Raw genomic sequence first — 12,026 nt, forward strand, 5'->3', positions numbered from 1 at the left:
TTAATTCACTGATTCCTAAAATGTTGATGTTCACTCTTGTCATCTCCTGTTTGACCACTTCTAATTTACCTTAATTCATGTACCTAACATTCCAGGTTCCTTTCTGATTTTGGCTATACCAGGTCTTAGTTGGGGCATGTGGATCTAGTTCCCTGACCAGGGATTGAACCCAGGCCCCCTGAATTGAGAGCATGGAGTCTTAGCCACTGAACCACCAGGGAAGTAACTGATGTTTTAATCAATGAGTATTTAGGTGGCAACTTTCTTCCCACACCCTGCACTTCCTGGTTTACCTTGCCTCACTAGCTCACTCATATAAACACTCTGCTTTATTTTTTGTATAGAACTTATCAGTATCTAGCATACTAAAAATTTGTTATTTTATTACTCCCATCAAAATGAAGTTATTATGATGTCAGGAAATGTCTTCTGAAAATTGCTTTATCACTGCACTTAAAACAGAATCTGGTACATAGGACACACTTAATACATATTTGTGGAGTAAATATGATTTTTTTTACAACCACTAGCTATAGTAGAAGTTAACATAAATAATAAAGAGAAGGAAATAAGTATAACATAAGGTATATACTTATACAGAGATCTATAGAGATTTAGCACAAATATATATGATTAATATGAACTTCACTGTGAGATGAACTGTGGCTCTAGGAGAAACTTGGATTGCATCAAAGAAATTAAATAATAACTAAGAAAAACATGATGTTGGATCTTGATGATAGAGACAGAAAAAATGCAAACAGAACTAGAACATCTCTCTCATTTTCCCCTCCCTTCTGTGTATTTGTCTTGTTTCATCAGAAACTGGAGGATCTGAAGAGTTGCCATTAAATCTTCCTTCGAATGTGGTTGAAGGTTCTGCCAGGGCGACATATTCAGTTTTGGGTGAGTCTCCCATCCCAAAAGAAGAGTCTGTCCATCCCTTTAACTCTAGTGCATGGCATCTCATCATCCCTTCCTAATAAGTCCCTGAGTCTAGGCGTTGGACTGAGAGAAAGCACCAAGAACCACACTGTATATTAGTGGGAAAGGGGGGCTGAATAGATGCTGTGCTACATCTTAAACCTTGATATACTCTAAAGAGTAAGGAAAGTCATCTCTTTGTCCTCTCACCTTCAAGATATTGGCTAGATAGTGATGCTTCCTACTAGAGATGAAACTAATCATTTTTTACCGCATGCATGACTCATCAGAAAGGTGTATCTTGCCATTTTGTTTTTTCCTCTTTTTCCCATCTTTGAACATCTACTTTACTGTTCCCACATTTCTCTTTCTATTTTTTGTTTCTCTTCACCTCTTATGCTTTCTGGTCCTCCCCTTTATACATGATTTGACTTCTCACTTAGCTAGTCATCTATTTTCCTACCCTACCATCAATCAGCTCTGAGTTTCTCTAAATTTTTTCCTGTATTTCATTCCTCAGGTGATATACTAAGCTCTGCAATGCAAAATCTTCAGAATCTTCTCCAGATGCCCTATGGTTGTGGAGAACAGAATATGGTCCTTTTCACCCCTAACATCTATGTTCTGAACTATCTAAATGAGACAGGACAGCTCACTGAGAAGATCAAGTCCAAAGCCATCAGCTACCTCATCAGTGGTGAGAGATTACCCCCAAAGGAAAAACATTAGTTGATTTCCTAAATATCTCCTCCAGTGAACTCAAATCCACGTCCCTTCGATTAAGACTTAGTAATTACCTTTTCTGTGACATCCAACAAGATGTCTCACCATACAACCAGAGAATTAAATGGCATGATCAAATCTTTGAGACTTCGTAGTAAAACAGTTTCCCTGTGATTCCTCAATGAGTTTTAAGGAAAAGCCTGATTCCTTCTCCAGGGTCTCTGCTATTTCCTAAATCTATGCAAATGCCCTTCTTCTTCAGGTTACCAAAGACAGTTGAACTATAAGCACAGTGACGGTTCTTACAGCACCTTTGGGGATCGTGATGGTAGAAGTCAGGGAAACACTTGGTAAGATAATTATTTCCATATGCTCTCTGTAGACCCAAGATATTTCAGATAACTGGAAATAGCTCTTCTCTGATACCTGGACTTATTGTGTAGAAATTTGTTATCCTTTAAAAACCCACATGCGTATCATTGCTAGTGGAAGATCTCTCCATTTCATGTATGAAAGCTCACTGTTCTGATAGTACTGTTGTTGTTTAGTCGCTAAGTCGTGTCCAACTCTTCTGGGACCCCATGGACTGTAGCCCACCTGGCTCCTCTGTCCATGGGATTTCCCAGGCAAGAATACTGGAGAGGGTTGCCATTTCCTTCTCCAGGGGATCTTCCAGACCCAAGGACAGAACCTGTGTCTCCCGCATTGCAGGCAGATAGTACAATAAATAGTAGTAAAATTAGGGTCGCCTCAAGCAGAAATATAAGGCATAAAGTGTCACAATGTGAAATGAGAGAAGCTTCTATATTGTGCATTCAGGGAGAAGAGGAGGCAATGGACAGAAAGACATTGTGATATAGTAAAATCATTCAGAAAATTGCAATTTGAGTGGTGGGAAGGCTTGGAGTCTCTAACAAACATTTTATGAGAAAAAAAAAGTATCAACTCTGGAGAAACCAATAAAGTTTAGAGATTTTTAAATAGATTCAGAAGTTGTTGGACAAATAAGAGTATATTCAATATTCAAGGGTCATCTCCCCACCAATTTTCTCCACGGAATTGTGAAGCTATCGGGAGGCAATGATCCACAGTGAGCTTTAAAAGGAAGATGGTCCTCAGGTCCCCTTCTCTTCTTTGCTGGACAGGCTTACTGCATTTGTGCTCAAGTCTTTTTCTCAAGCCCAGTCACACATCTTTGTGGAGGGCTCGCACATCACAGACTCCCTAACCTGGCTCTCACGGAAGCAGAAGGAAAATGGTTGTTTCCAGCGCTCCGGATCATTGCTAAACAATGCTATTAAGGTGATCCCTTTAAATTTGCTCTGGTCCCTGAGAAGAGTGAAAAGTATGAGCTGTGATGCTCCTATGAACTCCTCAAGTCCTGGTGACATAACTTTGAGGACAGCAGAAGCAAAAGCTTTTGAAACCTAACAATAAATTAGGTGTTTCCTATGGTTAAGAAAACAGTGTGTCCGAAAAACTCCACTATGTCACTAAAAGTGAGGGAAAGTGACTTGGAACAGATTTCAAAATTTGGGGGTGAAGGAGAAAGTGGAGGAAACAATAATATTGCCCTAGAAAAGATACATTCTGGTGAAGATAACCAAGGGGGAAATTAGAGTTAGCTGACTCTGAGTGATGGCTATTGGAGTGTTTGAGTGTCTCTGCCTCTGATCCTATAGGGTGGGGTCGATGACGAGGTAACGCTCTCTGCCTATATCACCATCGCTCTACTGGAGATGCCGCTGCTTGTCACCGTATGTACCGCCACTCCCACCCTGTACCTCCCTCTAATGTAAGGATGAAACTCGTGGAGCTATGAATCTCTGAGGAAAATGAGTTGTGATTTTCACATTATTTAATATTAGTATATTTCACTGGAACAGAAAGGACGATAGATCCCTTGGGAAGCTGCAAAGGAAATTACCCTCTGGTCAGAACTGTGGTGTTGTGCAAGCACATTGGGGCATTTAATCTGTGGTTAGCCGGGGGACAGTTCATTAGCCTGGTTCAGCTAGCTTAAGGTCTTCCTTCATTTTCAGTAAGTCAGAAAGAGAAAAACAAATTTCATATATTAATGCATATATGTGGAATCTAAAAAAGTGGTACAGATAAATCCCTTTGCAAAGCAGAAACAGGATTGATGTGGAGAATGAGAACATATGGATACCAAAGGGGAAAGGGTGGGGGGTGAACTGGGAGATTTGCATTGACGTATATACACTACTATGTATAAAATAGATAACCAATGAGAACCTGCTGTAGAGCACTGGGAACTCTACTCAGTGCTCTGTGGCGACCTAAATGGGAAGGAAATCCAAAAAAGATGGGATAAATGTATACATATAGCTGATTCACTTTGCTGCACAGCAGAAACTAACACAACGTTGTAAAGTAGCTATACCCCCTCAATTAATAAATAAGTAAATGGCTGGAACAAGGGAAAACAGAAGCAGGGTCTTTATCTTCTTTATAGCACCCAGTTGTCCGCAATGCTTTATTCTGCCTGGAAAGGGCCTGGCAATCTGCCTCAGAGGCCAAAGGAAGTCTTGTCTATACCAAGGCGTTATTGGCCTATGCCTTCGCACTAGCAGGAGACCAAGCCAAGCGAAAGGAGCTGCTTGAATCACTAGACAAAGAGGCTGTAAGAGAAGGTAAGAATTGACTTCCAAAAATCACCAATGATCAAAGGGAGAGAGCCTATTTTATTCACATCTATTTTGGGCTTCCCTGGTAGCTCAGCTGGTAAAGAATCCACCTGCAATGCAGGAGACCCCAGTTCGATTCCTGGGTCAGGAAGATCCCCTAGAGAAGGGATAGGCTACCCACTCTAGTATTTTTGGGCTTCCCTGGTGGCTCAGCTGGTAAAGAATCTGCCTGCAATGCAGGAGACCTGGGTTCTATCCCTGGTTTGGGAAGATCCACTGGAGAAGGAAAAGCTACCCACTCCAGTGTCCTCACCTGGAGAATTCCATGAACTGTATATAATCAGTCCATGGGGTTGCAAAGGGTTGGAAACAACTGAACAACTTTCACTTTTCACTTTCACATCATGCTTATATTATATTCTATCCATTTTATTATTATAAGAAGATGAGTTATTACTGACCTAACATCTCTAGGTAACGTGGATGATTTTATCAATTCACACATTATAGACCTCTAAATAGTCCACTTTCTGATATCACACAAGGATGTAATAAACACAAAGACACAAGGTGATTTACTGGAACCTCAATGTACTTTCTTGGCAAAGATTAGCTTGATTGGTGATTACTTAATACTTTCATTTCATGTATGCCCCGGCTTCCCTGATAGCTCAGTTGGTAAAGAATCTGCCCGCAATGCAGGAGACCTGGGTTCAATCCCTGGGTTGGGATTGGAGAAAGGAAAGGCTACCCATTCCAATATTCTGGCCTGGAGAATTCCATGGACTGTACAGTCCTTGGGGTCGCAAAAAATCAGACACAACTGAGCAACTTTCACTTCACTTCATGTATGTCCATTCACTGGGTGAGCTGTAATTACAGGGATCATTCATGAATTAGATTTTTGAAAACTTCTCTAAGCTGAAGATGATATCCTTTTTTATTTCAAAGAGGACTCAATCCACTGGCAACGTCCTAGGAAGCCTCAAGAAGTTAATGAACACTACAGTCAACACCGCGCTCCTTCTGTTGACGTGGAGATGACATCTTACTCCCTCCTTGCCTATCTTACTGCCCAGCCCGCCCCATCTTCAGAAGATCTGTCTGTGGCTACGCAGATTGTAAGATGGCTCACCAAGCAACAGAACCCCAACGGGGGCTTCTCCTCCACTCAGGTCTGTGAAGAGACTCTAGGAAGAAAAATAAATGTACTAATACCTATGTAGACATAACCATATTCTAAGAGTTGAGTAAGTGAATAGTGTTTCTAATTTATATTTTATTCTTGCATCACCAGAAAGGTTTCAGCCTCATTATTTTATACTTGGATTATTTCTCTGTCCTCTATACAATCTCTCATATTTTCTCTTCTTAGTGGATCCTCTTCTATAAAGTAACCAATCTTCCTAAAGCAATATTTTCATACAATTACTTCCTTTAGGGTCTTTCCTGGTGGTCTGGACTCTGTGGTTCCACTGCAGGGGGCTCAGGTTCCATCCCTGGTTGGTGGGGGAACTAAGATCCCACATGCTTTGTGGCATTTTTCATCCAAAGACTAAAATTACTTTGCCCAAAATATTTCCTCTGCTCAGTAAACATGAATAATCTTGTCTAATAAGGCTGATCTCTTCACTTTTCTTGGAATTGGCTCACTCTTTTCCAGGTCTTTACTTCCAATATGTCCCTCCCTGTTACTGCCTGATGCCTCTTTTCTGTCTTCATAAATTTTTCTCACTATTCAGAGATAATCTTATTTCTCATCTTCTTCACAGCCTTCTCTTATTATGTATACTAGCTCCAACTCCTTCTTTCTCTGAATTTTCCCAACAAATATTGTTATAGAAATGTATATATTACATGTGTCCATGCTCAGTTATGTCTGACTCTTTGCGACCCCATGGACTGTAGCCCGTGAGACTCCTCTGTCTATGGGATTCTCCAGGCAAGAATACTGGAGTAGTTGCCATTGCCTCCTCCAGGGATCTTCCTGACCCAGGGATCAAACCCAAGTCTCTTGCATCTCCTGCATTGGCAGGCAGATTCTTTACCACTCTGCCACCTGTGAAGCTCATAGAAATACACAGAAATTTATAGGTTATTGAAATGTTTTCTACTTTATGTCAAATATGTGGGTCTTAGTCCCATATGTACATTGTAAACTGCTTGAATGAGGAAACTGCATTTCCCCAAAGTACCTAAGGGTTTCCAGGTGGCTCAAATGGTAAAGAATCTGCCTGCAATGTGGTAGACCTGGATTCAATCCCTGGGTTGGGAAGATCCCCTGGAGAAGGGAATGGCTATCCATTCCAGTATTCTTGCCTAGAGAATTCCATGGACAGAGAAGCCTGGTGGGCTACAGTCCATGGGATCGCAGGGTCGTACATGATGGAGTGACTAACACACACAAAGTACCTAGAATAGTTCATGATGAATAATGAGCTCTAAATAGACTTGAAATTCAGTGAATGAACAGTGTTTATGACTAGATAACTCTGAGAGTAGCATGGATATGGTTTATATTCAGTATGATTTGGCTGTATTCCTCTCCTATAATTTCTGCACCCATCTTTTTTCAGGATACAGTGGTGGCTCTCCAGGCACTCTCCAAATATGGAGCAGCAACTTTCACTAAAAGAGAGAAAGCAGCTACTGTCACCGTCAAGTCTGCAGAGACCTTCTCTAAAGAATTCCAAGTAGATGAAGCCAATCGTCTACTGCTGCAGGAGGTGGCTTTGCCAGAGATCCCGGGGAAGTACAGCACAGTCGTGTCAGGGTCAGGATGTGTGTACGTCCAGGTGAGACCTGCCAGGGTTCCAGAAGTGTCACAAATGGGAGATCAAGTCTCAAGAAGTAGATCTGAACTTCAAAACAGAGAAAGAAACGTGTACCCAGGGGAAATATAAATTACCTAGAAGCAATAGATTGAGTGTAAAAATAAAGGCTTTCCCCCCCCCATTTGTTTTAGACATCCTTGAGATATAATATCCTGCCCAAGAAAGAAGGAAAAGCTCCCTTTACTCTGAAAGTTGAAACTCTCCCCAAGGATTGTGATGAAGTCAGCACTCACAGGAATGTCCAGATTCACATCAACATTAGGTAAATTCTAAATTGCTACCTGACCTTTTGTAGAATATGGTGAAATTGATTTTCTGGTGCAGAGGATCTTCACTGTCCAGGGTCACACATAATGAATAAGAAATTCTTGCAATATTTATTCAAAATTTTCTTCGCTCTTAACCGGAAAGCCTTAATGTTGATAATATGGTGTCACCATACCTGCAGAATATGACTTCTTATGAGTTTTTCAAACAACTATGTGCTCAGTTATGTCCCACTCTTTTGCAATCCCATGGACTATAGCCCACCGGGCTCCTCTGTCCATGGAGTTTTCCAGGCAAGAATACTGGAGTGGGTTGCCACTTCCTTCCTACCTGAGGGGGATCTTGTTGCCAACCCAGGGATCAAACCTGCATCTCCTGCATTGGCTGGCAGATTCTTTACCACTAGCGCCACCTGGGAAGCCCCTCAGACAACTATAGCAGAAGCAAATGAAGTAGATGGTGAAGCTGAATGGTAACCAGGGATAGGAAACACTAGAAATAAAAGAGGAGAGACTTCTGTCTTGAATGAAGTCCAAAGGATTCTGTTTGACTGCCTTGTCCATACACCTTGACTTCATAGTTACACTGGGGAACGACCCAGCTCCAACATGGTCATTGTTGATGTGAAGATGGTTTCAGGCTTCATACCTGTGAAATCATCAGTGAGAAAGGTAAGCCCTAAATCCCTTACAGATAGCAAAGTCATGGCAAATAAATGCTGTAAATTTTATTTTTTTGATTCAGTTCTTCAAGAGGTCTCACAAACTTGTGACTCTAGTGTGTGTTTCCATCATTTGAACAGTGGGCATCCTAGTTATATGGTCTCAACTATAGATATAAATCATAAACATGATTAATAATGTTTAACCTCGAGACTTCTAGGAATGCATATTGCATTGAATTGTCTTTCCATTACGTACAAAAAGGAAAAGGGAGAGTACATCATATGTATGTATGTACATATGTTCTCTATTTCTAAGTTTTTTTTCTGAGCTTTTCCTTGACATAGAAGAAAAAGTTTTTTATCTCTTCATCATTGAACAAATGTTTGGTTTAGAGTTTTTCATCATTTTCCTTATTGGTTCAAGGAAGTTTCCAATTATAATTTACAAAAGTTATTGTAGCAAATGGGCCCTGTGTTTTAGTTCAAATCTTTTTCTGTATTCTAGATGACAGTGATTTTATTTTTAATTAGTATAATAAATCACAATGGTCTTTTAAATTCTGAAACAACTTTACATTCTTAGGACTAACTGGACCTGGTCATTGTGTTTATTTTTTAAAATAAATTTCTAAATTCTGTTTGCTTATAAATGGTTGTGTGTTTTTTTTTTTTAATATCATGACTGACACTCAGTTCAGTCATGTCCGACTCTTTGCGAACCCACAGACTGTAGCACACCAGGCCTCCCTGTTGATCACCAACTCCTGGAGTCTACCCAAACTCATGTCCATTGAGTCAGTGATGCCATCCAATCATCTCATCCTCTGTTGTCCCCTTCTCCCAGTGACTGACGTCATCCCAGTGACTGACACTGGGCTATACTTTTTGTTTCTTACATTATTCTTACTGGTTTCTGGTATCAAAATTACACTAGCCTCAAAAGATGGGGGAAAATGTCTTTTAACCTCCCCCCCCCACCTTTTTAAAATATAGTTAGAAGATAATTCCCTGTCTCTATATGTAGATAATAGATAGGGAGGGTGTTTAGTCAATGTTATTTTTATTACTATTGCTATTATTCTTGAGGAGATCAAATTAGAGTGTGATGTCTCTGAGAAGCCATTTAGAACATAAATATCTGAAGACTATCTCAGCCTGAAAGTCCCTCATCTCATACCCTTTGGTTTATCCTCTGCGTCTACAGCTCCAGGAAATGGCTCAGATTCAGAAGACTGAAGTGAGCACCAACCATGTCCTGATTTACTTTGAAGAGGTAAGATTCTCTGTGACTCTGCTAGAACCAGGAGAGCCACTAGAGGTTCTAACAAGCCAACCTAGGTTCCAAAGAGTGTACTTCACATACACAGCTTACCGTATTACAAAAGTCTCTGATATAAGTGTTAGTCACTCAGTCGTGTTTGATTCTTTACAATTCCACAGACTACAGCTCACCAGGCTCTTCTGTCCATCCAGGAAATTCTCCAGGCAGAACACTGGAGTGGGTTGTCATTCCCTTCTCCAGAGCAATCTTCCTGACCCAGGGATTGAAGCCGGGTCTCCCACATTGTAGGCAGATTCTTTACCATCTGAGCCTCCAGGGAAGCCCCATATTATAAAACTCCCTGGTATTTCATTTATGAAAGGGGTGGAGGGAGAAAGTAGCTATAGAGGAAAATGAATCCTGGCCAAGTCAACAGGCTTGATTTACTACATTTGACTATCTGTAGAATTGTCTTCTTGCCCTTCTCTTATCTGTCCTTAAATGTATTATACAAGTCTGAAGCCATCTCGTTCTTTCCATAGGTTTTGGTACAGAGAATAGCATAAGCACAGGGTTTGATAATATCTTAAGGAAAGAGAGACTAAGTTAATCTTTGATTCCAATTCAGTTTTCCTGTCTCTCCAGCTAACCCATCAAATCCTGAGTTTCTCCTTCTCAGTGGAACAAGACATCGTAGTAAAGAATTTAAAACCAGCTACCGTAAAGGCATATGATTACTATGAGACAGGTGAGTGAGATTCAGACATGCCAAGCCTTGAAAGGAAAAAGATGACTAACCTAGGATAGTGTCACCATAACTGAAAGAAAACTCCACAACCTCTCACTGGAAGAAAGAGTGAGTTTATGATCATAGGATAATCTTATTCGTAATACTTGTCGCCAAACAAGTATTAGAATAATTCTTATAAATTGATCATAGAGCAATAAGAGGATCAATTCTTTCTAAATTCTCCTATGAAGTTGTTTGTTCTACACTGAATTATTCCAGAAAGGAAAGAAGAGTAACAATAACTTTTAAAAAAACACTTCTCAGTACTAGTATGTGCTATGAGACCCAAAATTTGATCTACTTTTCACCTGGGCCTTGGAGAGTCACAAATTTTGGGAAACTGTGTAATATAACAGGAAATTCTTTGATTTCCTCATGACTTTGAACTAGAAACTTACCAGCATCTTAGCATGCTGGTGGCATTCCAACTTAACTCTTTCTTAGAAAAGAAAAGGTTCAGAGCAGAAGGTACAACTCCAATAAGAAAAACATAATTGTTAAAAAGGGCTATACAGTGTCCTACAGAAAGACAGTTATCCATCTGTGAACTTTGTATCCAATCCCAACTTTCTCTTACTTCCCACCAACCAATCCCAAGTGGCTTAGTACCAAAGAAGTCCTTTTATTGGCTCTATAACTATGCTTTATACTTTCTTTCATAGCTTACACAGTTTATTTCCGGTTAACTACTCATGTGCCTATTACTGCATGTCTGTCTTCACTCTGTCTCATTCCTTTTGCATTTCAGAGGAATTCACCATTGAAGAGTACAGTGTTCCCTGCAGTGCTGGTAAAGTATAGACAGTAAAATCTGATGCTAATGAAAAGAAAATAAACAAACATTTGTTGTCTGCTTAAAGCTGCTTCTTGAGCATTCCCTTACCATATTATAAAACTCCTTGGTGAATCATTTATGAATTGAACTATCTCAGATGTATTATAGACTTTCACAGTAGGAAAAAAATGCAAGTAAATATAATACATGTATCTGTGTTGACTTATTTGAGGATGAATCCAGGAATTTGCCACATATAAAAGCTAAATCATCTAATATTTAGTTTACATTTCTGTGCTCAGTGGTGATATATTTATCACCCATGGCCTTTCTGAGATGTTTCTAAATTTATACAAGCTAAAGTCAGGCAACTTTTCACTCTAAAATTGTCCATATAATACTGCACAAGAACATCTACAAGATGTTCCTTTTGGCTGATTGACAGGGTTCAACTTTGACAATACAACACTTGCTATGAGACCTTCCACTCTCCACTTTAAAACATGGAAAAACTGAGAATAACCTTCTCAATAAAAATAAATAAGCATACAAAGTTCAAATATTTATCATTAAAATATGAAAAATTATTCCTTTATTAGATCACAAAATTTTCCTAATATTTCTATCTTTTCTTTACTGTTTAGAATCTGAACATGGAAATGATTGAAGATGGTAACTTGTGGACCTCATCAGATGAACTGCTCCAGAAACAAAGAACAAAGACTTAACAGAAGAGAGGACAGTGGGAAAAAGAAGGGACAGGAACTGGAAGCATACTAAATTTGTATATTGAATAAATATATGACACTTATAACTCTATCTTTTTATCAGTTATATTTTCCTTCTGAAATATGTACCTATTCTCCACAGTGTTTTGTTTTTTAATTTTTTGGCCACTCCACAAGGCATGCAGGATCTTAGTTCCCCAGCTAGGGATCTAACCCTTGCCCCACGCAGTGGAAGCGCAGTATGTTAACCCCTATACACCAGGGAAGTCCCCATGGTGTTTTTAAAAATACAGAAAAACTACAAAAAGAGGTACACACACAAAAATCTGTAGATAATTAAAAATTAAATTCCAAAATCTGCTTTCCCAAAAGATGGGGGAAAGAAAACAATATTTCTAAATATGGGAAACAA

General features: G+C 39.6%; 1 protein-coding gene across 1 annotated transcript in view; it reads left to right on the top strand.

Annotated features, from left to right (window-relative positions):
• Positions 1-10,912, top strand: part of LOC145545719 (pregnancy zone protein-like) — a 48,909-nt gene extending 37,997 nt beyond the window's left edge. The window contains exons 23-35 of the mRNA XM_081590524.1: positions 823-906; positions 1,445-1,621; positions 1,910-1,997; positions 2,793-2,949; positions 3,330-3,404; positions 4,124-4,301; positions 5,247-5,470; positions 6,872-7,090; positions 7,261-7,391; positions 7,977-8,067; positions 9,265-9,333; positions 9,967-10,069; positions 10,860-10,912. Coding sequence (XP_081446650.1) covers positions 823-906; positions 1,445-1,621; positions 1,910-1,997; positions 2,793-2,949; positions 3,330-3,404; positions 4,124-4,301; positions 5,247-5,470; positions 6,872-7,090; positions 7,261-7,391; positions 7,977-8,067; positions 9,265-9,333; positions 9,967-10,069; positions 10,860-10,912 — 1,649 coding nt within the window. The remainder of the gene's footprint in view (positions 1-822; positions 907-1,444; positions 1,622-1,909; positions 1,998-2,792; positions 2,950-3,329; positions 3,405-4,123; positions 4,302-5,246; positions 5,471-6,871; positions 7,091-7,260; positions 7,392-7,976; positions 8,068-9,264; positions 9,334-9,966; positions 10,070-10,859) is intronic.
• Positions 10,913-12,026: the final 1,114 nt, after the last annotated feature.

This window comes from Giraffa tippelskirchi, chromosome 4 (genome assembly GCF_054371585.1).
Source record: "Giraffa tippelskirchi isolate mGirTip1 chromosome 4, T2T-mGirTip1v1.2.pri, whole genome shotgun sequence".
Classification (NCBI taxonomy): Eukaryota; Metazoa; Chordata; class Mammalia; order Artiodactyla; family Giraffidae; genus Giraffa; species Giraffa tippelskirchi.